At 40.4% G+C, this 27,367-nt stretch overlaps 2 protein-coding genes across 5 annotated transcripts in view; one reads left to right on the top strand and one right to left on the bottom strand.

The window, feature by feature from the left end:
• The window catches only part of gabrb3 (gamma-aminobutyric acid type A receptor subunit beta3), a 47,296-nt gene extending 30,900 nt beyond the window's left edge, over positions 1 to 16,396 (bottom strand). For both annotated transcript variants that reach the window (XM_085263972.1, XM_085263975.1), the window contains exon 1: positions 15,959 to 16,396. In XM_085263972.1, coding sequence (XP_085120098.1) covers positions 15,959 to 16,053 — 95 coding nt within the window. In that variant the 5' untranslated portion in view covers positions 16,054 to 16,396. The remainder of the gene's footprint in view (positions 1 to 15,958) is intronic.
• Positions 518 to 21,594, top strand: gabra5 (gamma-aminobutyric acid type A receptor subunit alpha5). Of its 3 annotated transcripts, XM_085263979.1 has the most exons (11): positions 518 to 672; positions 803 to 918; positions 1,798 to 1,882; positions 2,075 to 2,193; positions 2,927 to 2,994; positions 3,713 to 3,933; positions 7,743 to 7,825; positions 14,752 to 14,895; positions 17,332 to 17,484; positions 17,741 to 17,952; positions 19,482 to 21,594. In XM_085263979.1, the coding sequence occupies exons 3-11, from the start codon at positions 1,800 to 1,802 to the stop codon at positions 19,782 to 19,784; spliced, it is 1,386 nt and encodes a 461-aa protein (XP_085120105.1). In that variant the 5' UTR covers positions 518 to 672; positions 803 to 918; positions 1,798 to 1,799; the 3' UTR covers positions 19,785 to 21,594. The 3 variants fall into 3 exon arrangements, with proteins under 3 accessions (XP_085120105.1, XP_085120104.1, XP_085120103.1); XM_085263978.1 differs by having other exon boundaries at positions 518 to 918; XM_085263977.1 differs by lacking the exons at positions 518 to 672; positions 803 to 918 and adding an exon at positions 925 to 1,323.
• The last annotated feature ends 5,773 nt before the right edge of the window (positions 21,595 to 27,367 follow it).

Below are 27,367 nucleotides of genomic sequence, written 5' to 3'. Positions count from 1 at the left end.
TATAATGAGGGACAAGGGTTGGAAATGAGCAATAGCTATAAACTGTGATGTGCAGCATTGCAGAGTTTCGTGCTCTATATTGGAACTATGTTGAACTGCATTGTCCCTTTTAAATAAATAAATTGGAAGTAGAGGCATCCTTCTTTTTACTACAGTCTAGATACAGTGGGTACGGTGGATGTCACTGGATGTTGATAAAATACAAATAATTTGTAGTTTGCAAATACACTAGAGCACTGGAGGGGAGCAGTAGATCAGTGCAGTATACCATGAGTGCAGCTGCCTGTTAAAACAATAGAACAGCGTTGAAATGAAAATAAGCCACTTCTGTTTGTGTAGCTTTAACCTCACATTAAATAAGTAAAGCTTTTACGGCTAATATTGCTGATGGCTCTCATGCTGTGGATTATTACTACGGACACTTTGATTTTTGCCTCTTTTTTTTTGCCTCCCTCTGCCACCTCCCCCTCCCTCCCCTCTCCGTCTCTCATCCCTCTACAGCATCTCTCCTCCGCTCACTGGCCACACATCCTCCCGCTTCTCTGCACGCTCGCCTGCTCATTTCGCACCAAACTCTACATTTGCACTCAGCTTTTCCTTTGGATACACTATTGGATTTTTTGCTAAGCTGGCTTTGTGCTCGCGGCTCCTCGGAGACCAAACTAAAGGATGGTCAGTCAGCACAAGTGTTGGGAAGCCTTTATTTTTTCGCTGCCAACCTTTTAATCGCTCTGGGGAGAAATAAAGCTCGCTGACAGTGAAGTCAGTCCACATCTTCTTCCTCTCTCTTTCCAACATACAGTTATTGTGCGCGGATGGAGGTGTCGGCCTTAGGAATTGATGCCAAATTGTGAACAGTGCAGTCTGCGTGTGTGTGAGAGACCTGCGGAGAAGTTTGACTGCGCATCGTCTTGTGTGGTAAGCTTTGGTAACTGCGTCTCGGCTCCTGTGCAGCACCGCGTTATTTTAGGCCACTACAGTATGAGATGTAGTAGCACGGATTAGTGAACAGGCTAGAAAAGAAAAGAGTATCCCCGAGGTCTGCTGCTGCTGATGCTGCTGCTGCTGATTACGAAGGACCCGCAGACACCGTCCTCCTCACGGGAGTTTAATCAGCTTGTAGAGATCTGTGTCGGACTTCAGATGATTCAGTGAAGAGTACCTTCAGTCACAGCAACACAGACGCGGGTTAAAAGAGTCCAGCTGTGGTGCAGAAAGGAATCTTGTAGATGCAGCACAGGTGGAGGCATTTCACCTGGATATACACGCAGCAGAGCTCACACAGCACCAGTCCTTTGAACAGAGGCTTTTGCAGTGAGATGGGTGGGTATAGAGGGGCTCCAACAAAGAAGGAACTCACTGTTTGCATGTCTGAGCGTGAAAGCTGCACTGGATATTTATCAGCTTTTCATTTTTTCTTGTCACACCTCCGCTGAAGGTCTGAACATCTGCATGTCTTACAGATGTTGCCTAGTGTTTAGGAAGGCTGATGGCCACTGCGCTGCGAGATGCTGAATTGATTCTGTCACACATTTCCTGTAGTGGAGCTGTTAAAGATTTATTGAACCCATAGGCTTGGAGTGAGTGCAGAGTTTCTGGGGGACAGTGTGCAGATCATCTAATATTTGACTTAGTTTCCTCTGCCAAAAAAGGCAACATGATGTGCCAACAAGGTCACATCTCAAAAGCTCTCAAACGGAACTAAGTTCTGATTATTTTGAACTAAGAGTTAGCCCTGGCAGTAATAATAAAAAAAGGTATTCAAGTTTTAAACTACTGCGTGTGTGTCTTTTTCAGGAATGGGCGATGGAATGTGCTGCAGCTTTGCAATGAGGCGTCTGTGGTTCTGTGTCTTGCTTGCGAGCATCACCTGCCGTCTGAGGTAAGGAACTGACTCTTAATGTTAGCACACTGTAATGGCACATTTTTCACAGCTCATTGCTTAATAAATAGGAATTGATTGTTCAATATTTTTAAATAATTTTACAGAAAGTTAAAGGTGTTTATATGACATCCTTTTTTTTCTAATCCACCCGTGTCCAGGATCAGCTTTCTGTTTCTGTGTTTCCTCCAGCTTCTCCCAGGAGATAACTCCAAAAGAGGCAGAATTAAATGACAATATTACCATCTTCACGCGCATCCTGGACGGACTTCTGGATGGTTACGACAACAGACTCCGGCCCGGATTGGGAGGTAAGCCCAGCGAATGTTTAAACCTCGACACAAATTTTCTCCCCTCAGAGAAAAAATGCTCCGCACCGCAACATCTGCCTTCTGCTCGGCCCAGAAAATTAGTCTGTATTCACGAGACACATGACGAGCTGTTATGACCTCAGCTAAGTATGATTTAATGGCACTGTGAAGTATGCAGCGTGCTACTGTGACCTTGAGAGAACCACTTCATCTCTGGTTGGACGGTGGGTCCTTTGTTCTGCAGCGACTGTAAAGTTAAGTTCCCATAAATTATATTTATCAAACTGAAAAAAAAAATCTGGTTTGATGTGTAAACACATAAACATTAAAATATAGAGAATGCCCACTGGCCCAGCTTCAAAGGTGTCATGCATTAATTACTGAACAATATGCAGGCATAAAAATCTTACCGTGGCTTAAACAGTATTAAACATAGCAGAGATGAAGTGACTTTTCAAAAGATGGACTGCAGTCACCCCATCAAATAATCCACGATATGCCATTTTTAATTTTATTTTTATTTATTTATTTTTTGTGGAAGAACCTAAATTTTACAAACCCAAATGTCACACTGGATTAGTTTTTCAGATAAAATGAAATTAGAGATTTGGCCTGTTAAACTTTAATCTCTGCCCAAAGAAGCAAGAACCTAGTCCCTCATATTTAGACCAGATGATGTTGTGGATGCTGATGTCTGCTCTGGAGGCTCACTGTGTTCTGTGTTTTCTTACAGAGAAGGTGACGGAGATCAAAACCAACATCTTTGTCACCAGCTTTGGTCCGGTCTCTGACACCGAAATGGTAATAATCACACTGCAAATATACTAAATGCATACATATTTTAAGTTAAAAACCTGGCCTTATCAGAACTTTAATTACAGAAATTACAAGTCTACTTTTTTACCGTCCTGTTCCACAGGTTTGAAGAAAGTGATCCAAATTGTGCCAGAATTGAACAGATTTAAATGTTTCCATTTTTCACCTCTTAACCACGATTCAGGAAATATGGCTTGATTTTTGCATAATGTTGTTGAACACACCAATAAAAGGCAACGATCACACATTCAGCTTGGTGAAGGGATCACACCTGAACCTAAGCTGCATGATGTTAGATTTCACTAATCACTCTGCTGCTCCTTCTTAACCCTCAAATGAGCCCGAGTGCGATCACACGTAACTCTGTTATATTTTACAAAGGATGACTTTTTATTGGCTTTGTTTGTGTTTCTCATGCCAAATACTGTTTCCTTTATCTGAAGCAAATATTCCATAATCTTCTAATCACAGTTTTTAGTCATTTTTATGCAAAAAGGAGTGAAAAAAAACCTCACAAAATATATGAACAAAATGTACCAATTCCTGTAAGAACTGTGAACTATTGTTGAACTATTGTAGGAGAAACAGACAATTTCATGACTGAGCACTAGTTAATCATCATAAACTTTCTTTATTCCATCAATTTGTTTAGATGCATACGTGACTTCTCTCATATTCATGGGTCTGAGCTGTTTTCCTGCAGGAATACACCATCGACGTATTCTTCCGCCAAAGCTGGAAGGATGAGCGACTTTGCTTCAAAGGCCCGATGGAAATGCTTGCCCTGAATAATCTTCTAGCCAGCAACATCTGGACCCCTGACACCTTCTTCCTCAACGGGAAAAAGTCCATTGCACATAATATGACTACACCTAACAAGCTGCTGCGGCTGAAGGATGATGGGACTCTTCTCTACACCATGAGGTAAGCAAACGTTTTATCCAGCTTGAACTGAAAGCATTTCTTTTCCAGCCAGTCTTACATTACAAACCTTGACTCATAAGAGCTGGCTAGCCATGTTTAAAGATATTGTATAATCCAATTAAACCTGGAGCGATGACTGAAACCTCTATCAGTCTGCGATATTCCTTTGGTAATGGTTTTTAAGACCCCCGCTGCTCTAATACAGCCCACACATTTATACTCTGTGTCTCAGTGGTGCATTGATGCGTCATCATGTTGTCCTCACACTGTAAACTGGAGGTCAGGGGAACTGGAAATGTTTGCTTTGACCCAGTGCTCTGTTCTCTCCTCTACTATTAACTAACTCTGTCACCACGTCACAGAAAGCTTTACTTTGAAAACAGCACGAGCTGTTCGCAGCCCAGATTTCACATGCTCTGGCTCTTTCAAAGGATGCATACAGTTCAAGAATGCGTCTTGTTCTCAGTTTGTGCCGCCTTAACAACTGGAAAGAGATTTTTTCCTTGCATAAAGCATACTAATCCACTCATTATTAGTTCAGAGAATGGCTTGTGGATGCATAATACATTAGACTCTGTGCTGTGGAAAGAAATGTATTCTAGATAGAACCATCTCATTTACATCCACTTTCATTTCAGTGCTGCGTCATCATCTTATCAGGTCAATAAATCCTGCAAATCAAATATTAACAAAGGAAGTTTGAGGAAATGGACATGGCTGCGTGTCAAAAATCATTATCGATCCTCTTACTTTGAAATTGCTACAAATCTACAGCACATTTTCCAACGCTACGAGCCATTAGAAACGAGTTCAAGGCAGCCCATTAATGCATTTGTGTTCTGGGAACGAGGTTATTAGCGGAACATTTTAGCCATGTCTTACTCTCCTCTCCTGCGTTCGTCGTTCTGCAGTGTGCAGTGCCCCAGCTGCTGTAGGATGAAAAGATCCCTTAGAGAAACATGAAGGTTTCTTCCAGACAGTGCAATGCCACATTATGCACAATATGGCCCAAAACACGCAATAACTTCCTAATAATCCAATAACATGGACCTCGGTGAAATAACATAGTGAAAGCATCAGTCATCCTTTTAATCATCTGGTAATTTACCTGCACTCTTTTTATTGGTCAGTATGATTTATTAACATCTGTATGTGTTTGACTAACTAAATGATCTGATGATGTAGAAGTCTCAAAACAAAACGCTGTGTGTCAAACATGATTCACTTAGGAGTAATTAATCTAAAACAGGACAGAATTAAACACCTGCTGTTGTACCGATACTGTAAGTGCTGACATGGCAATCAGCAGAAACAATACCAGGATAATATTAGTGATGCTTTTACCTTACGTTTAATTTATTTAAACTGTTTTATCAATAATCTTTCTCAAGTTTTCCATCTATTTAATGCCATGAAAAGTGATAGTTAATGCATGTCTGTGAAGGTTCTCAGTCAGCGAGCTGACTCTGTGAGCGACCATCTTTGAACAGAGGCGGGGGTTTACGACACCAACTCTCTGCCATCTATAATCCAGTTTTGAGATCCCTTCCCAGACGCCTTAACGCCCACTCACATCCTGGGCCATCTGACCTCAGGAATTCGCATGATAAGGTGGGGCCAGGTTTCACAATGAACACACCCGAAACTCTGGCTGATTGGGACCCACGCCCAGTTTCCCACCTTGGCTCAGGCGACTAGAGGATCATCATGGGGTCCTTTTGTCCCTCTGTGGGGGGTCACTCCCACTAGGTTTATATCTGGGACTCTCCACCATTTGACCTTAGAACTGAAGAAGCTTCTCGGATGAGAGGTGAAACGTCTTCAAGCAACTTAAAGAAGTCCAGACGCTTTTCTTTGCAAGCTCCTTTGACTACGATAGTTAATGCATGTTTTTGCTTTCAGAGCTGTCATTTAGACAGATTGGTTTATAAATCCATAAAGATGTTATTCTCTGTTCAAGAAAGGAGTGAAGCAAAAAACTGAAAAGAAGGACAACTATATTTTCCAGCATATGTCGCATGTTTCAATAACAACAAAACCTAAATTCAACTCCTCCAGTCAGATAATCGGCTGTAACAATATAACACAATCACCACTAGGGGGTCCTATTCAGACACAGCGAGCAGTGACAATTTTTTAGAAAGTATATTTTGCTCTGTGATGTATTCAGTGAATCCCAAGCTTATCTGTATTCATCTTTGATTCTCTCTCTCACATCGAGGCTCGTGCTCTGTGCCGTGTGGATTTTATTCACACGAAACAGCCGAGACAGCAGATGTGGTTCAAAATGAAGAAATCCTTCTGCTGTGCAGGATTATGACAGTCAACTAAAACTCAAAACTAACGTTTGCTGCAAAAAAATTGGTGGCAAAACTAAAAACTTTGAGGAAAAAATAAAATGAACTTTAATTTGATATTGTACTGCATATAAAGTAACTGCAGTAACTTCAAAATATTGCAGAAATATCTTCTTTAGTTTTGTCTGCCGTCAGTTTGCTCAGCACAACAAGACCGAGCAGGTGTCGTTGCACATTTGAATCGAGACTTTGCATTGCGTTACAATGTTTAATGCGCAAGTGTCAAAGTATTAAAAGTGAAATAAAAGTAATATTGTATAACAATATAAGAATATGTTATTTTAATGTGATTAATAAGCACATGTTTTAAATAATATCAGCACTGTTATAAAAATATATGGACATCCACATCTGTAGATTTCAGTGTGTTGTTGGAGTCTTGTGTTTTTTTAGATATATAATTCCTTAGATTTGTGGAGGTTTGACACCTCACAAGATCAACTATGAGCGATAAATTGCACATGTACTCGCAGCAGACTGATCATCTGTTTCATAAAAGAGGGGTTCATTAAATGCGAGTGAACTCACACATTTTTACTCAAGAAAGGGAAAATTAGATATTTGAAATGGTTGCACAGATCAACTGGACTGAATGTGATTCATACACTTAACGGAGGTTGACGGCCCTGTTTGTGAGGTATTCTTGGTGGAAAACATACTATGATCCATTATTTAAATCAATGTGAGAGTCACAACCACACCTGGAATTGTAATGATCACCAAGTAAGACAAAAATACACCAGAGAGAGCAAATCCAACGTTTGGGTCATACAGATGAAGGCAAGCAGATCAGGAGCAGCCGTGGGGCAAAGTTTAGTAAACTTTCCTAAATGGTCACAACTAGACTACAACCAAGAAACGTCAAACAACGCCCCCAAATACAAAAGTAGAAACAAGGTGAATGTACACAAGAAATCAAGTTAATCAAGTGATCACAGGATTTGTATACTGAAATAGAAAATATGTCAAATATAGCACGTCCTGTTACCATGGTGCATTCATTTGAATAGTAGCAGCTCTCATTGTTCTCCATGTGACCAGCAGATGGCAGTGTTATATAAGACCTGGTGGTCCACTGGCTGCCTGTGTGGCTGAGCTGTGTTCACACTTTAGATCCAACATGAGCTCATTTGTTTCCCCGTTTTTATTTCCACTGAAGCTTCATTTGTGCATTGTTGTATTCCCACAGACAGGTGGCATCCTTTCTCCACAGACCAAAGCTCATCACGGGTCCCTCTGCTGGTTCAGATGCTTTTTGCTCTACACTGGGAAAATTGCTTTTCGCTCTACCGTTAATTATTTGAGACACTAATGAAGACAAAGGGAGATTTCTGTTTATAAATGGCTGCTTACAACATTAAACACAATTTATAATAAGGGGTTGTGTTTAATTGTGAACGAGGTGATCATGATAATGATGTAGTCAGTTCATTTTCTGCCTTTTTCTTTCAGGCTTACCATCTCTGCTGAATGTCCCATGCAGCTGGAGGACTTTCCAATGGATGCTCATGCTTGTCCCCTTAAATTTGGAAGCTGTAAGTAAATGCACCTTCAAGCAAATGCCCACTGCACATAATGAGTCTTTAATAATACAGGAAAAGGTGTGATGTAAATGTTTTATGTCAGCATCCGGAACTAGAGTGATGTTAAAATAGTTAGCAAACTTTTCGAAAAAGGGGTTACACCAGAAAGAAAAGCAGCATGTAGTTTTGACATGGCATCGGTTTCAGTGTCTTTCTCCATGCAGAGGGCATAGGGACGGATGAACGTTAGTGCGTTTGACAGGCCGTGTCCCTCAGGTGTAAAGCTATTGTTGCGGTGGTGCAGGAGAGCCATGTAGACACTGACACACTCCTCCTGATGAAGCCATTAATCAACATGTCAGGGCTGCTCCTCTGCACCCTTCACTGGCTCGGCTACATTTAATGGGAAATTTCTGAAACAGCTACCCTACATGCACACACACTGGAAGCAGCTAGAGACATAAACACACACACCAAATCTAAATTTACCACCAAGGTAACCTTAGAAATCTGGACATACTTTTGCACATGAACCGCCAAACCGCCACCTTCCATGTGACTTCTATGTTAGTCAGCTTGTCTCACACGGTCCAAAAATATCTGGGGAGCTCCTGTTCTGTAAGCTTCAGATTAGCATTTGAGGCTTTCCCTGCCACTGACATGACGTAGTGATCGCAGTCCTCATGAGTGCGCTTGCCGCATGCTGACCCTTAGCTGCTCCCACAGCTACTTTGGTCACCTTACCGGCAGGTGAAACCAAGTGCAGGGATAATCGCAGCAGCTAATTAAGAGAACAACTGCTGTGAAGTTGATGAACTCTACTTGAAGTCCATCAGGGATCCCTGACAATCGAAACCTCCTCACAGAGGAGCTGTTCTTCTCATTTTTAGCTCCATATTTTTAATATTGTATGATTCACAGATCAAGGTTTTCTTCCTCATATCAAGGTGGACCTTAGTGCTACCCCTCCTCTCCATTCTAAGGCAAGCGAGCTTTGCTCTGATTGGCTGTCAGTCATAAACAGAAGGTTAAAACCGAAAGTAAGGGGAATGGCCATGTATCTACTCTCACTGACATCACACAGATCCAACAGTATAACACCCGTGATGAAATGAGTGAACTGAGATCAGTTGGCAGGCGGAGCTTTGGGCTCACAGGGGGTTTGTGTGTAAATACTGAGCCTTTTTATAATGCCAGTGTCCACTGGAACAGAAGATTTATGACAGGAAATAAGGAAATGCATAAAAGCGCCACTTTAAATTAATTATGTAAGTTTAAATACAGCACTAGTTGCTTGGTTTCTTGCAGATTTAGTGTAACAGACAAAGTCTATTGCATACAGCAGCTCATTGCAAATACACAAAGAAAAAACACTGACAATAAAAGTTGTAACAAAAAAGCAACAGAATCTCTTTAATTTTGTGAAGATTCTTTTAAAATTTGATATCCTTGAATGGAAAAATGTGAAAACCCATCAAAGGCTGAAAGCTATGTTAACCATCAGTATTAACTACAAAAATAAAATAAGTGGAAATCGTTCCAAACTGTCCAAATAACACAAATAATTAAGCTCAACAAAAGCAGTGATGGAAGTGTGGCTGCAGTATGTATTATTGTAGCTTTGCTAAGTTGTGATCTATCGTGATGAAGGTGAAAGGCTGTGAGCTGTAAAAGTTAACGTGCGATACATCCTGTTTTCTCCAACTCCATTAACCCAAGCTAATCCTCTGACCTAATGGACAGCACTCACCCGTGAGCTCAAAGCTTTCAAAGCTACAGTAGACCTTTCCTTTGCTGTTGTGTTAATCACCTTTCATGGACTGAACTGTACAACCACCAGTGTCTGTGTGCCTGCTGTCGCTCATCGCTGTGACACAATTTAAAGGAAGTGTGTGATGCACAGAAAGCCTTTACCTGATGTAAATACACCAGAGCAACACGCAGGTCTTGTTTTGTGGTCACACTGGTGGCCACGTGACCATGCGTATATATCTTAATTTGTTTTAGTCACATTACACCTGTAGTCTCTTTGATTCTCTTAGTGTACCTCCTTACATACGACTTCCAAAATTCCAAACCAACTTTTGAAAAAGAGCCGACAATTCTGGTGAAGTTTTCGTCTACAGCAGTCGATTCACAATCTCAGTGTGTGTGCCAACTGTCATACAGCCTTAATTACAATTCACTCGCCATAACAGATGGTTTCTTTTTGCCTGAATTTACAAAGATTTATTTGTACCTCAGTAAAAACGCCGTTAAAAAACATCATAATACAAGAAAAAGTCTAACATGGCACGCTAGCGTGCTGGACTCTTGCGACACTATTCTGTCCTCATGTTTGAGTGTTAGCATGGGAAAATGCTAATCTGGAGTCGTGTTCTTGCCGGCGTCTCAATTTTTCACAGCTGAAGTAATTGCTCAGATCATTCATGCACCTGTAAATGAACCGAAATGCAAATACAAAACAAAGTAAGACGAACGTTCTTACTCAGTGTGAAAGGCTGTTTTTTCTAATTTTAGATTACACTCTGGGTGATAAATAGAAGTGCTCCATGTTCAGATATATGCACACAAACCACATTTATCAGGATGATTTCTTACTTTCATTTGTCTCTTTTTTGCACTTAATGATGGGCAGAAAACACTATCAGGACCGAAACAGGGAACAGAGTCACAGTTAAACTGAAAATATGACATAAACCTTTGAAAAGGATGTTTTTAATTTGGTTACTAATAAATGTATTTATATGTCCACGTGTATCCGTATAGGTTTTAGACAGACGTAGGCCTGATTCTATTACTGTGATATACAGCTCCCGTTAACACTGCAGTTTATGCAGAAGCGTCTCAATGTTTGGGTCTTTTAATAAAGAAATCTCCTATGCTGAGTGGTAATGAGTGTTTTCAACCCTTTGGGTCTCTCTGATTTTCTCAGGCATGTCTGAAGTACACTGGCTGCTTTATGGGCCACATGTACAGTGACTTCCTGTATGTAAAGATGTTTTACAGATGAAGTTTCTGAGTGTTTGAGCTTGTTCGCCGACTGTGATGAGCAGTAAGGTTTGTGGTTTTGTTGCAACAGCTGTAATGCAATAACATTTTTTTAAACTTTATAGCTGATATTTGTAATAAATGTTTGAATTTCTCTCATAGTTACCATAAAATAAAAATGTTTTTTACTATGTGGAACGAGCTGGTGAACCAAATCAGGTCCAAATCTTCCTACATATCTGTAAATCAATAACATAAAAACAATATATATTTTTTGCATTATTTTAAGAGAAATGAGTGGCCAAGAAAATTTTCATATTTAACCTTTTTAAAGTACTATTTGCTGTCTTGTGTGTTTGTTGTGTTATGTAGAAGTGGCTACAGAGAATAAAGTGTATTCACTGTGAGCATACATTGTCATTAAGAACTGTAGTGTATCAGGGTTGACACAACGGAAGTGTTTCACCTGTTTTTAGGTTTGTTCACACTGACCTTTAAGGTACGCTGTTGTAAACAACCAACACCCTCTGGGGCTTAAAAAAAAAAGAAAGCTAAAATCTGCAGTTCCTTGAACGCCCACTTGAGGCTCCGACAGTGAGTAAGTTCTAGTAAATAGCAGATACAAACAAAGAAACTGGAACTCAATCATAAAGATTTATGGAAAAAGAAAAGGGTGAGTTTTCATTAAGAAAGCCAATATGCAAAAAGTGCTACTTAGAGTTTCCAGACTGCAGTGTAGTTTGATTTGGGGAATTACCATTAGCTTGAAGACTGGAAAGAGTGTAAAAGATGACAGTTTGTGGCTTAACTTTATTTTCAAGAATACTTTTAGTCTAAAGCAGCGATCTCTTTCAGACTCATAACCAGTGTGATCTACGGTATCTTGGGCTTTCTCTCCATTTTAATGATAACTCTGAGGTCAGTCTTTAGAACGAGGTGACAGTCCTCCAACCTGCAGGATGGAAAACAGCGACGTTGTGGCTGTTGTTTCTGAATCGTTTTTATATTTTAAGAAACTCTCTAAAAAAGCACAGACTCCTTTTCAGCCTGTGCAGAAAGCGGTTTTGAGCAAAGTGCCATATATAACCCTCAGTCTGTGATGACACTGGCTTAAAGTTCATTTTTTCTATTTTAGAGCAATGAATGGCTTAGTCATTATATAAAGGTCTTTTGTCTCCCAACAAGTGTATAAGCCTCGATCTACAGACAAAGCTCTCTGAACTGTTTAAGTGTGGGTGAAGTGTTACAGTAGGTGCAGCGCGTAATGTATTCTGTGACTCGGATGTACAAAGATTCGTTCGAGGCAACGCGGAGCCTCTTTAAGACGATAATCCACAGCCTGGTTGACTGGGGTCAATCTAAATTACAGTGAAGTCTTCTAACACCACAGTTGCTGGATTAGTGCAACACTGTTAGATTGGATTCTGCACTGCGGTACAACTGAGAGAGAAAGACACACAGATGCATCTACTGTACAGTACGTGTGGAGTTTGTACTTGGGATCGTGCGTGGGATCGCCGCCTTTGCGTTTTGCAGAGTTCACTTGTTTCTAAAACGAAGCTATGAATGAAAGATTGAGCTTGAAATGCACGAGGATGAAGAGGTAGTGGCAGCAAAAGGAAGAGTCTGACGTGTCACAGCAATCCCCCTCACTGTGCCACATATAACATCAGGGCGATTATGTTAGAGCCACACACGAGCTCTTGACAGCGACTTCAGCTTAATCTCTGTGTAATGAAGTCACACTGGTGACTTTTCTTTCAAAGAGCTCTGGTATTATCACTATTTTAGCTAAGTAACTGACTTTCATCATGAGGACACTTTCGTGATAAATTAAGAAAAATGTTTTGCAAGTGTAGCTTTTGACACAATGAATAGAAAACAAAAATGAAGGATTTTCAGACAGAAGCTAAACAAATGGAGGTGCAACTATAAGGAAGACAAACAGACACTCTGACTCAGACTGAGGCTGTACATACACCAGAGGTAAAAAAAAAAAAAAAGACGCAGCTGAAATAAGTTAAGAAAATAAAAACGAAGCAAATTTGGACATAAGATACAAAAGAGTGAGGAGAAAGAGAGAGGAAGCTAACTAAAAACAAACTCCACAAAATCATCGGTAGATAAACCTGACAAGGAGTAAAGTAAACATATAAAAACACAAAGAGATCAACTTAAAGCAAAGAAGAATGAAGAATTCATAAAGAGTCCATAAATCACATAAATCATTCTCGAGAAGAAAGAAACTATGAACTCAAAATCCAGGGACTGGGGCCCTTTTAGTGCATCTGCATGAACACTGCTGGATATTTGCGGCACATTTTGGATTTCTGGATCATACTCAGTAAGTTAGCATTTGTCAGTCATTTGGAACTTTTTTTTGCTTTTCCTGTTAAACAGCACCTGTATCTGAACATTGACGTGACTAAAAATGCAGCTCTTACATAATTTCATTCACGTAACATGTCATTTATCAAACTCATCTTTGCTTAACAGGAAGTAAAAGCTCACAGGGGACACAAAATAATATTGTGAACATGCACCGTGGGTGGACGGCTCGTGTGGCATTAGGACTTTTGTTCTTTTTTTTGTTTGTTGTTGTTTTTTTTTTGGGGGGGGCTTATGTGTGCGAGTGTGTTGTTTAATCCATGACATGACATTCATTCAGCAGACCGTTTATTTCTGTTCTAATAATATATTCGAATCCTTTCTGAAAGCGTCAGAAGCAGTCAGTCACTTCAGCGTTTTTCACTTTGACGGACAGGAAGGACGAAGCAAACTAAAGTTAATGACAGACCCACTGAAACAGCTGTGCTACTCTCACGCTTGCATGCTTCAGAGTTCCTTTTATTCATGAAATTAAAGAAATATAAATGATGTTGGCAACATAAAGGTAGTTTCTGTAATGAGGTTTGGAGTTTAGTCATCTCAAACCTCTTTGAGTCTTTGATGGACTCTGTGCAGATGTCTCACCTCAGCGATATCACTGATGGTAGTTTTATTGTTTATTACAGATATTCAGAGTGCCGTGTTTAAAACAAGCTAAGTAGCAAAGCCAGCTAAAATAGTCGACACGAGTAAGCGTTATTACAGGCTGCTACAAAGACATGCATCGCTGCTGTAGTGTTTAATGCACGTCCAAAAAGTCTCCAGTTTTGGTGACTGAATTCTAGGATTTTACTTAATTATTTACTTACTACTGAGAATTAATTAGCAGGCATTCATGTCTGTGTGGCGCGCCTATAAACTCTGTACCCAACCTTGGCCACTTTCTGCTGCCGAAAGAACACCACGGCCAACATATTAGCACCGAGGCTTCAGAATGTAGAGCTCCAAAACCAGTGAGCAACATTACGATGTCTTTTATCGAGTCTCCACAAAGCTGCAGAGAATGAACACACTCTTCACCTGCAGTTAATGAGTTCAGCCATGTGTCCACATTTTAAACAAATCGTGTTTTTGATCACAACTCAAGAATTCATTCAGCAGTTATTATAAAACTGGAAGACTCGGGGAGTTTATGTAGAAGGTTAAAGGTCAAATCTGGACATAGACATTATCGATGTTTATGTTATTTTAAAGAATTGTTCCTGAAGCAAAGAGTGATATTAGTTATTGGACTGTTTCTCATAAATGGGAGATTCAAGAATATTTTTGCGATGTAATTAAAACTGAGTCCAGGCGAATATCAGATAAGTTCTTTTTTCTCTGATGAACAGTAAGTATTGCGTTCAACGCCTAATCTGAAATGCGTAGGTGTTGAAAAGTCCTTTAAATGGTGTTTTAAAAGTTTGTAGTGTTTTTTTCTGTCCTTTTTTGTTTGCGCTGAAACCAACTGTGAACATGGCGGTTAATGAAACTGGATAAAATTACTTCCTGATATAAATCCAAATAAAATTGAAACAAAGTCTTAAAAGACTGCACATCTTTGTGTTTTGTTTTCTTAGATGCTTATCCGGTCTCGGAGGTGGTTTACAGGTGGACCGAGAAAGCGGCTGACTCGGTGGTGGTTGCGGAGGAAGGGTCCCGGCTCAACCAGTATCACCTGATTGGTCAGGACGCGGGCACAGAGGACATCTACACCAGCCGAGGTAAAGCGAAGAGTAAATGGACTCAGATTACAGATGAACCATCCCACAGCATCACACACACGACCTCTAACTTCTTAGCTCTCGCCGTTATTTCCCTTCTTACTGCAGCGGTCATACCCCAGCTTCAGGCTGTGTTAAGCCCTCACTTCCACCCTATTATCCGTGTTATTATAGTGTTCCAAAGATATTGTGTGAAGAAACTGTTTTCAAATCAAGCAGGATAGAGACAATGAATGAATCACAAGGATTTGAGGATGCCTCCCACACATAGCCAGCTGTCTCTGCAAAGAGAAGAGATAGGATGGTGCTGGGAAGGGGAGGGGGGGTGAAAAAAAATCACTTATCCGTGGTCTGAGCCATTGGGTCTGTAGGGTTAATCCGTTTGCAGGCCCATCAGTTGTGCTTTTACTAAGTGACGTCACAGCGCAGGGATTGGCTGCTGGAGTGGAGGCATGTGGGGTGGGGGGCAAATGGCATCTGCTTAATTCTGTTATGTAAAGAAGTACAATAATACAATTCTGCTGCTTGTTGGTGGAGAGTCTGTCACAGAGGAGGAGTTCCTATAGTGTGATGTATACAGAAATAGCTATCTTGATCCAGTATCTGCCAGTGCAAGCCGGTGTTTACACTGGCTGGTGTATGAAAAGTGAACACTTGTCGAGAGGCACGTCACATGCTTCTTAGATGGTAAAAAGAATAAGCCAGCTATGCTTACACAGGAGGAAGACCGAGACTCAGTAACCGATGAGATTCTGCCATAGACAGCAATTCTGTCTTTACACACCCCTGCAGCTCAGACTGGTTAAAGAGGGCAGACACACAAAGCCATCGTGTCCTTAATTAGTATCACTAATCTGGGGTGCAAGCCCTCTTTAACAAGCCGAGAATAGCTCAGCAAGGTGCTCACAGTGAAATGACCTTTGACCTCACAAGCTAAGCTGAGGATGATGTGAGAAGAGGAGCAGGAGCTGAGCTGAGAATACTTGTGATTTCACTTGGTTAAAGACACCGGGTTACAATTAAAAGCGGCAAAGCTCAACAGATGGTTTCGAAATGTACTCACCAGTTGACCAACATAGCTGCGTTGTTCTCTGCTATGAATGGCAGTTCTCCACAGACACTCCAAAAACCAAACAGTAAAATCCACCACAACTGCATTTTTTCACGCCTCGGAGATTTCCATCCACTTCCAATCCCAGCAGGCGGTCAGATCAGAGCGGGGTTCGCCCGGCCGTGCCACCACGGAGCAGGGCTGCTCACTGCTAGTCCTCGGAGCGAAGGCAGCACAGGTGCCCTTTTCATTAAGAACATGATGCTCGTTGTTGCATCTCACAAAACTTTCCTGCGGTCCCTCTCAGCCCCCCTCTGCTTCAGTCATCTGTGCACCTGCTTGTAATCACCGCTGATCCAGGTCTGTTTTAGTGTTCTCGCTCAGCAAAGGCAAGGATGTACGTCCCCAATCAAAGGCCTGGCCTGACAGAATGGGATGGACTGTCTTTCACACACAGAAACACACACACACACACACACACACACACACACACACACACACACACACACACACACACACACACACGCATGCATGCACATAGAAAGAGAGAGAGAGGGGAGGAAGCGAGAGAGAGATATACAGGATGCAGATTGTGACAAGGGATTAGTGAGACAGAAAAATCGGATTTTGCCAGGAGAAAGCAGCAGTCATCTGTGGATTTTCTATAGTTTATCAGACTCCATGGCTCAACAGGATTTTTGGGAAAAAAAATAAAAAATCCTTCAAATGAAATCTTCAGTTGGTTAACGAGATATGATGAGTTCCCCACAAACCTTTTTTCTTTAAATAATCGAATTCACACATTTGGATGATGGCCAGGGCATTGTCGGGTGGTTTGATGTAGAGCACAGAGTGCAGAGTGACGATGTAGCAACTGCTCACAGGCCACATGTTTCAGGAAAGGTAAAAGGTCTCAGAGATTAAGGGGTCAGACGTGATACCCGACGCAAGTAACTCCTAACATACATGTGAGAAAAATGTATTTATAAACTATGTGTTAGGAACCTCTGGCCTGCAGTGGTTCAGCTGTGGTAGGCAGAACCAAAGTTAGTGGAGACCAGAACAAAAGCTAAAAGAAGACGGGAGGTTGGACCAGCATTCTCAGGTGGCTAATAACATGACTTCAAATAGAAGGTTAATGCAACTGTTTATCCTAAAAGTGTTGCACTGACAGGTTACAGTGCCCCCAAGTGGCCAAAAGTTTTTTTTGGTTAATTCGTTTTTTTGTTTTGTGTTTCCAAATAAAAGAGCATTTTAAATATAAATGCCACTTTTCTTTGTGTTGTTTAGAAGTTTTTGCTCAGTTTTACTCCATGTTATTTTCTTTAAAATACGGAATTGAGTAACTAAAATAACTAATTGCTCATTTCTGCTGTTTTCCACAGGTCAATACACCGTGATGATGGCTCACTTTTACCTAAAGAGGAAGATCGGCTACTTTGTCATTCAGACCTACATGCCTTGCTTCATGACTGTAATCCTGTCACAGGTTTCCTTTTGGCTAAACCGCGAATCGGTGCCAGCACGGACCGTGTTTGGTACGTTTGAAAAAAGGAGAGAAATCAAATGAATTCAGATATTTTACATAATGTTAGCAAATTTCATGTGCTGTGGGAATATAAAGCTGGGAAATGAGTGCAGTGAATATTCCTAAATGTCTTTTTCTGTGACTCGGCTTCACAATCTGCCTTTAATACTTTGATACGTGCCCTGTTTTTATGACTTAATCTGCTGGAATAGAAACTGAAGAGCAAGTGTGGTGAGTAAAACTGACCCAGTTTTCTGCACCACCAGGTGTGACCACAGTGCTCACCATGACCACTCTCAGCATCAGCGCTCGAAACTCGCTGCCTAAAGTGGCTTACGCGACTGCCATGGACTGGTTCATCGCGGTGTGCTATGCCTTTGTCTTCTCTGCCCTCATTGAATTTGCCACAGTTAATTATTTCACCAAAAGGAGCTGGGCGTGGGATGGGAAAAAAGCAATGGAGGCCCAGATGCCAAAGGTACGTGCTGTGCTCCAACCTGCCCTCGACTCACATTCTTGTTGATTAACTACAGTGGAATTCTTGGAACAGGAAAACTGAAAATACATTTTCAGATCTTGATGTAGTTTTTAAAGTCAATATTGAAGGCTGGAAAATTGATTTTTTTCCTCACATAAAGTTGGCCTGTATTCTCAGTGTTACAGCTGGTTGTTACAGCTCAATATATTTGATAGAGCCAAGCTCACTTTATTTAAAAATAAAGGTCCTGTAAAACAGCGGTCCCCAACTCCCAGGTCATGGACCGGTACGGGTCTGTGAATCGTTTGGTACCGGGCCGCGAGAGTTGAGGCTCGGGTGTGAAATTTATGGTTTTCAAGGTTTTTATCATTAACTCGGTTTCTCTGGGTCTTTTCCCTTGTGTTATGAATTGTTTTTGTCTTAGTCGTATCATTTTCATTTGTTGTATTTATCTGCGACATCTTAAAGGCTGGTTCTTGAAAATATTGTCTTACATTAAACCGGTCTGTGGCGCAAAAAAGGTTGGGGACCGCTGCTGTACAACATGCCTCTGTTAGGGGATCCCTTGATATGTTTGAATGAAAAACTAACTAGTTAAGACATAATGCGTTGTGTGTAAATTTACTGCATGTTTGTGTGTAGCCCATAAACTGTATATAAAAGACTGTGATGGTTTGGGTTGGTCTATGAGGTCCTGGCGTGAAGCCTTAACTTGATTTTGACCATCATCTTGGTTTTCCGCATTAGTGACAGGTTGGTAGGGGCTGATGTGACAGAGAAACTGAAGACACTGATTTGTTGTACATATTGACTCTAATAAAGACCATGATTTACATTATCCACTTATGCTGTGTTAGATTTGACGTGAAACTAGCGCCCGACACCATAAACGCATCAGAAAACATTTACTGAGGTCATATGTCAAATAAAATGTTCTGTCATTTTCCCAAAGAAAATTATCGCCCCCTGCTGATCATTAGAAGAATTTCAGCTTCAGCTTGTCCATCTTTTATATACAGATAATGGTTCAGGCAGTACATTTGGCTCGATTAGGAGGAGCAATTACACAGCTTTCTTCTTTAGTCAATTATGTTTAAATAAGTTATTATCAGTGCTGCCTCAGTGGAATAAAATTGGAGAAACGCTGAAGTTTGTTCACGGTATGCCAAACCGTGCTTTCATCTGCTGTGGGGAGAGAGAAGAAAAAGGGGGCGCAGTGAAAATTTTTATTTCCCAAATAATAATAAAGTAAGAGATGAATTGGGCGATGCGTAGAAGTTGAAAAAGCCGGATCAATATCTCCTCTGCTCAGTGTGCCGGTGCTGTGGCACAGTGCCAGTTCATTACTGCCCAAGGACGTTGATCCCTGCCTTCAGATCTCACCAGCCATCTTTTATTGTTCACCTTCAGCTCTTGTGTATGTGTGTGAGTGCCTGTGATATTATCCACCTGTTTTATTATGTTCAATGATGAATGTGCCACTTTTTCTTATGCATATTGAATCAATGTTTTATTTTGCTTCTCTACAGAAGAAAGACCCTTTAACTCTGTCTAAGAAGCCAAACAACAATTGTTCAGCTGGTGTGAATTACACAACCAACCTAACGAAGGACGCGTCCATCTCAACTATTTCAAACAGCACGGCTGTCCAGCTCAAACTGCCTGAAACCAAGGCGCCAGACCCCAAAAAGACTTACAACAGTGTCAGCAAGATTGATAAGATGGCCAGGATAGTGTTCCCCGTGCTGTTTGGGACCTTCAACCTGGTGTACTGGGCTACGTATCTCAATAGGGAGCCAGTGATCAGCAGAGATCAGCAGAGAAGTCCTTAGTCCTTGAGTCATTGACATGTTTTTTAGCTAGTTCGATAACATTGCATGTGCGTTGCTTCAAGAACATTTGCCATGTTTGCTTAGAGTTTGTACATGATTAAAAAAAGCTTAATTTGTCACACTTTACCACTCAGTTATTGATTCGTTTCTGCCACATTGTGATCTTTTAAATTTTTTGGCATTTGGCATTTATATTTTCTCTTTGAGTCTACATTCGATGATGGCTCAGCAAAAGCCAAATGCTATGCAAAAGATGCACCTGTGTTATTACTCGAACTCGGCTTTTTTCTCCTTTGTAACTCGAACTTTGTACAAATGGGCCGGAGGTCCGGGATTGCGAAGCTGGGCCCGGGCACATGGAAATTTGCTTCCTTGTTAAAAGCAGATGAATAGCCATGCTTAATATGTTGCCTTCAGAGTGTGATAACTCATTATGAATGCACTGAAATCCTCTGCTATTACATTTATCAAAAGCCAGTTTTTCAGCTTTTACTTGAACGTTTCTGCTTCTTGTTTGCTTTCGCTGACTTTCTCCATTTCGTACGGCGAGTTCTCATTTACTGTTTTGTTCCTGTTTCCGTTGGTCCTATAAAACGGGGGACGATTTAAAGCTAACGTGATAGTGGCAGCTTCTGTTACCAAGTCCTCGTGTAGAGAATCCTGTATGTATGCAAGTGTGGTAGTAGTTTGGGAAAAATGTATATACGCTCAGCTTTTAGAAAGGCACCACTAAGCCAGTAAGGTTCATCTATGTAAAGCATATACAGCACCAGTATTACTCTAGTCTAGCGCTTTATTGACTGGATTAGGAAATGATCCAAGTAGCTTAAGCTTTAGAGATGTTGACATTTTTTTAGGTTACTTTGTTGTTTCTAAGCTTTGATAATAACTTGCAAATATTATTAACCAATATCTGGTTGCTTTGAGCAGAGTCACTCTTTGTCATGTAATTAAAAGACTGATTTGAACTAATCAGGTTATCATGAGAGACGAGGGTCTCAGTGACAAGGGTCTCATCACATTACATTAAATAAAATTCCGATGAGCTAAATGAATAATTTTATATTCTGGCAATATTTTATTTGCTTTCTTGTTGAGAGTGTAATGAGAAGATTAACGCTGCTCTCTCTGTGCAGTAAGTAGTGACGCTCTCCAGTGTTCAGACCTTATCTTAGCATAAAGACTAGAGCTGGGAATGATGTTTATTTCATTCTGATTGGCTACATTGGGGAAGTCTGCTGAAGGGCAGCACCTGGAGCTTGTAAGCTGTGCACATTTCTTTACAGATTACCATGTAAAGAAATGTGTGATGAGCTGATGTCGGCTTTTGGAGTTTCATCATAGTGGTTTGTGTTTTCTATACAGTCTATGTTTCACGGGCAGGAAAACGAACTTTGAGGAAACTTTAAGTTTTCCAAGAAAATGAAACAAACAAGCCGAGCCAATCTGGCTGTTTCCTTCTACTTTAAGTCTTTATGCTAAGCTAAGATGACCGACCCCTTTCTTTATATTTGTTTCATATGAAATACATTTCACATTTCTCATCAACCCTTTGCAAGAAAGCCATTTCCCGTTTTTAAAAGGTACTATTGTTTAAATAGAATATAATGTGATGCCCTCCACAGCAGCTGCATGCTCTACACTCACTTCAGCAGAGTTAGTTCTGCAGACTGAACAGAATCATGTGACTTTATGCCTGCGTGGCCTGCCACTACTTCATTTGTTGGATTCATTTGAGATTTTAGATACATACTGTACTGTTGTTTAAATGCAATGATCTGAAGCAATAAATAATGCTCATGAATAATGACCTCTGCTTATTGTAGTGTGTTACCATCCATCCATTCTCTTCCACTTATCCTTTTCAGGGTCCCAGGGGGTCTGGAGCCTATCCCAACTATCTTAGGGCTAGAGGCAGGGTATACCCTGGACAGGTAACACATAGACACAGACAACCAGTCGCACTCACACCTATGGGCAATTTTGAGTTTCTAATTAACCTATCCCCACTAACTGCATGTCTTTGGACTGTGGGAGGAAGCCAGAGTACCCAGAGAGAACCCATGCAAACTCCACACAGAAAGACCCCACCATCAGACTCGGCCTGATGGTGGAATTAAACTCAGGACCTTCTTGCTAACCACCGTACCACCACGCTGTTCTTATTACCATTTGATTCTCATTTCATTCAGATTTTCTTCATCTGGTTAATGTTTTTATTTATTTGTTTGTTACGAACACCTTTTTCCATGGGTACACACCTGCCTCTGCTAAAGCTTCCCAGACTCTATCCGACTGCTTTTAGTTCCAAAATATCAGCGATGATAAAGCATGAAAAACCTTCATCATCTCGGCTGTAGCATTGCATGTATGGAATGTAATCTGATGAGTGCAAGATGCTTAATCAGTTTCATCCGTTCATATAAATACGCACATTGAGTGAATAAATTTTTTGCTACATCGACGTGGTGAAAGAGACGATGGCTTAATCTTGCTTGATGGAACAACAACTGCATGTTCCTCTGCTCCTCCTTTGAATACATACATCTATATCTGGCTCGTGTAGCAGTCCACTTGTTTGTTAAATCTATCGTGGGGGTCTCTGTGGCAGTAACATCTGGCTCACATCTGTTCAACAAGGATTTAGCTCTGTTTAAGTTGCTTTTCCCGTTCAGCAAGGCCATACTCTAAGTCACAATAAGCTGTCACCAACATCACATGTCCACAGCATCAAACCACACTCCATGCTTAAAGAATGTGTTATTCCTTCTGTCCCTTTATGCACACATTTTAAATGCCAGACTAAAGAAAAAGTGACATTTTCTTGATGAACTGGGCCAGTGGCACTCCCTGCAACCTGTAGGTCAAGCTAACCCATCATATGAAAGTCATTAGCCTTGTTTAAGGACAACATGGGATTCAAAGCACTGATTTCTGATTTGATTTTGTGGCGCTGTATACTATTGATAGCAGCATAAACACGACAAGTAGACTTCTCCCTTGGTGGAATGGATAACGCATCCGACCACTGATCAGAAGATCCTAGGTGCACTCTTGGCCTGCTCTGCACTTTGAACGCTTTCCCCGGGTTAATCAAGGATTCTGGTTATACAGCATCAATGTATGCTAAGACTTTATATTGGAAGAGCCTTACAAACCCAATAACTCTTCATGACTAAACTCTTAATAACAGTGAGGAGGAAATGCATTTTTAAACAGAGGAAACCTTCAGTTGAAGGAACTGAGACAAACGGGATTTGAGCTGCAGTCACCTGACTGAAAGTCAGGTACATCTGTGTTTCCATCACTAACCTTCTCACGTTTCTACAGGTTATATCAAAGCTTTTTCTCTAATATTGACTATCACAGGCCTTTAAAGCCTGAAACATGAAATAATTCCCAGAAAAATCTTGATTTTTAAAAGAAATCAAATGTTTATTGATCCTTCTGATGAAATAAAATAATATTAATGTATCAAATGCGATACACTTGACTTTAAAGTGTAGGCTGCATTCACGTTCTGTTATAATAACCATGAATACAAGTTTGCAGCTTGGAAATAGCATTCAGTTGCAGAAAGCATGCAAACCTATCTTCATGTTCAGCCCTTTAAAACTGTTTGTTTGCAAGCTCTTCTTATTTGGTTTGGCACAGTTCATGGTGGACAAACATCAGAAGTGGAAACTATTAAAAGTTAAAGAAACTTACTGTGCCAAGTAAAAAATAAACATTCTTTTCATTATGCATACTGTATAAGACATGTCTCCAAAACTGCTTGGTCATAGGACACATTCACTGTACCTTATGTTCGGGCATATAATGCAGCTACTTTTTCATCATACAAAATATCTATAGCCCGTGCTTATAGCTCTCTGGTGTAAGTTGATACATGAAATGCTGAATGTGCATTTTGATTAGAAGATTCATATGTGAATCTAACTTTCCTCTGCAGCAACACGAAAAAAATGTAACATCAGAGCATTTAAAGTGGTTGTGATTTTGTTTTTCACTTATCTTTCCTCCACCTTTAAAAAAATTCAGTCACTGCACAACCTTCAGGGTCAGGTGGAGGCATTGTGTTGAGCTAGATAAAGTATGAAATCACCAAAAAGCTTTCAGAAGAAATATTATAGAAGTGAAGTGTAATATTAAAAAAAATCATTAGTTAACTTTGATTCACAGGTTTTTAATTGCATGTGCTTAACAAAAGCCTTTTAATATAATAATACAGCGTTTTATATTATAGTTGCAACGTGCCAGACAAAGGACAAAAACACATTTGTCAGAAAAGTGATAAAAAATGAAGATAACAAAGCTAACATTGTTAAATGGAGGTCAGAGAGGATAACAGCCAGCGGCCATAAACAGGACAGTAAAAAAGAGTGAAAGTTAAAGCAAATTATTCAGCCTCATCTTTTTCAGCATTGTATTTCAAAGTCATCTTCACATCACCAGGAACATGAATCACTGAGGCTTTGCAGGATGCTGAACTGCTGGATTGATTAAAGGATTTGTATGGAAGATATTCTGAGGGGGTTTTTTTTCTCCCCACAATGCTTTTTTTTTACATCTTTGCAAATTCTGACATTTTCTGTGCGACCTTTGATTTCGTCAGCACAATATCCTGCTCCCTTGCTAATCAATGTACATCAGTGCCTTACTGCAAACTTTAATTTAGAGCTTGGACGGATGCTCACACAGTGCAGTCATGTATGCAGAGAAGGAAATGACTTAAAAAACAACAACAAAAAGAAAACAACACATTAAAATACTGATATCACAGGTATCCTGCAGGCGTGGAGTCTCTGCACTGATGCATAGTTCATGAAAGAAGCACCATGAAAGGTAAGCAGAAAACTTCTAAGTGGTATAAACTGTCTAAACTGTGTACAAAAACAAAGGTTATGCTGCCTCTGACAGAACGAGGAAGAAATTGTTTGATTTGAAAACAGGTTTCATTTTTTCTTCATCAAAGAATTTTAAAACTTTGCTGTGTTTTACAACAAATTCCCACTTGTCACAAAAAATGCTAGAAATCAGCGCTTTCTTGTCAATCATCTCACCACCAGAATCTGCATGTGTGCACTTCACTGAAAGCAAAGGCCAGCATTTAAAGAAACGTTTCAAAGTAGCGCTAAAACTCTAAAAACAGATAACACAGTCCTGCTTTACTTCCTGTGAGGGAAATATTGAACTTTTCGCTGCGTGACAATGAACCGAGAGTTGCTGTAAAGTTACTTTACAAAGGGAAACAATCTGTTTAATAACCAACTAATAGATTGATGAAAATCACATAGATGCTGTCTTATTACTTTGGCAAGTTTCGCAGGTTTAAACGGAGAAAAAAAATAGTGAAAACTCTTAGGCATTATTAAACTATCGTTATTTTTTCTACACTGAAATGTGGACTATATTGTATTTGTAAAGCACTTTTCAAATTAATTAATATCTCTTGTGGATGTTCACACTGAAAGTCAATTTATGCCAAAGGTAATACAAATTAGCATGTCCTTAATCACTTCCTTTGGGTCTACTGAGCCTGTATGTTTGTAGTAGGCAGCACATTAGTGACCAGTTAAAACAGCAGGATAATGAGGACGATTTATGTTGTAGCCTTGTTTGGATGGAACAGTCCTAATTAGAGCAGCACATGCAGCACTCAGTGTTTTAGAGTGTGCAGATCTACTTTTAACCAGCAGAGGGTGACAGCAGCACTGCAGACAGGCTTCACTATGGGTCTGTTAAAGCGCACATCCAACCAGGCCCGTGCATGTGAGTCCTGTGAGGCTGCTGTGGCTCACTGCTCATCGTGCTTTACAGTGCTGGCACAGAGGGATTATTTATCTTTGTGTTCTTGCTGGACAACTCCTCCTCTATTGTCCAGCCATTCATTTGAAATCAATGCCACCAAGGACCAATCAGAGTGTTCTCTGAAGGAAAATTATGATTGCTCCTGAAGAGGGTCAATCATAAAACTGTCAGAAAACACCTTTACCTGCAGCATGGGGTTGCTTGTTTTATGCCTTGTCATCGGTGGGGCTTCATGCCCTTGGTTTTTTATTTTTTAAAGGTACACTTCAGTACTTTCTCTAGTCCCCAGTTTCATCCTGGTGATGTCATCCGTTTTGTCATCAGGGTTATTCTGACAGAAACTGAAAACAGGCATGTTTTGGAGGTGTGAGCATAGGAGGCAGCTGCATTGTGGGAAACAAAGCCTGACTAAGCAGCAATCTCTGGGGCTAAAAAATTTAAATCATCACAGAGGTGGAAAAAAACTGCAGTTCCTCTAATGTCCACTTGAGGCTCCAGCAGTGAGTCAGTCCCCATAGACTCCCCTGTTAAATTGTCCAACTTTACTGGAGAAATAAACATGTCTACAGCCTACTACAAAAAATGTTTTGGGCTCTATAGTTAATGTCCCCCTTCTTGACAACTGGACAGGGGGTGCATGTAATAAAAATTCACCCTCTTTGGGTGCTTTGATTGACACGTGGATACCAAAGCAGGCATCTACTTATTAATGTCCTAGAAATGGATCTCTTGAGTGGTGTCAGTGCCTCTTGGAGCATTACTTCTGCAGTTATCTGACTAATAATATGGATGATGTGCAGTTAATTGTACTAAAAGAACATCCAAGAAGTCTGAGCACCAGTTTGGGTGAGTGAAATTCTAGGACTATATAAGTATGTTATGTCTGCTTGCTCCTGATTCACCCCTACAGTTTAGCCTATCTGAGGATTAGCCTTCAAATAATCAAACTCCATCTTTGATATACAGCCTATGAACTTGACCCATACTAGAAAATAAATATCATAATGTTTGAGCCTTTTTTCCATCTTTGGAGTCCTTGGAGGCATCCTTGGAGGCACAGCATTCAGTGGAGCACCACCTTAAGCATCCAGCCTTAAATAAATCACATCCTCACAGGGAGAAGACAGGGGCTGTAAACACAGCATGACAAGGGCTCTCAATTACAATCTCAAACACGGCCACAAATGCGGCTTCATTCTCTAAGAGGCTGCATGCCAATTAGCAGCGTTTGGTAGCTTTAAAGGGGCTCTTGCTGCACTTTGATATGCAAGCTTTCAAATGAATAACAAAGAGGCTGCCTCACAGGTGCATCATTAAAACACATGCAACAATTAGTCGATCAATAAAAGCAAATCAGTAGACAAATGAGAACGGCTGTTATCTGATAATCGATATCTAGCTTATAATAAATATTAAATAAATATAAATTCTATTTTTATATATAGAACTTTTTGGTCGCACATAAGAGGCAATAAGATGACATCACCCGTATCACTTTTACTGTTCTGTCAGAGTTTTTGGCACCATTTAAATTTTAAAAATCCACTAAAATAAGAAACTTTAGTTCCTGCCATAAAAATAACCATATCTATGCACACAGACGCTCCTGCCTTGCATACAAATAATCTATACTGTATTCACAAAGGGATGCGTTCTTTTGGCACTTTGTACGGATAATTAGAAAGAAAGCAAAACACCACTAAAGAGAACAGGTGTAACAGCTCTAATAAGATCTGTAAAGTAGCCCCTACAGTGGAGTGACGCAGGTTTGG

Source organism: Mchenga conophoros, linkage group LG23 (genome assembly GCF_057382185.1).
Source record: "Mchenga conophoros isolate Kocher_MC1m ecotype Shallow Benthic linkage group LG23, M_conophoros_male_GT1.1, whole genome shotgun sequence".
Classification (NCBI taxonomy): Eukaryota; Metazoa; Chordata; class Actinopteri; order Cichliformes; family Cichlidae; genus Mchenga; species Mchenga conophoros.
Note: the sequence above shows the minus strand (reverse complement) of the source record. Positions and strands in the feature narration are given on the sequence as shown.

Bases quoted from the DNA above. Each gene is read 5' to 3' on its own strand.
- gabra5 (XM_085263977.1), top strand. From the start codon at position 1,230: ATGCAGCACAGGTGGAGGCATTTCACCTGGATATACACGCAGCAGAGC. The intron at 2,995-3,712 runs GTAATAATCACA...GTTTTCCTGCAG, and splicing joins CGGTCTCTGACACCGAAATG to GAATACACCATCGACGTATT. The intron at 3,934-7,742 runs GTAAGCAAACGT...TTTTTCTTTCAG, and splicing joins ACTCTTCTCTACACCATGAG to GCTTACCATCTCTGCTGAAT.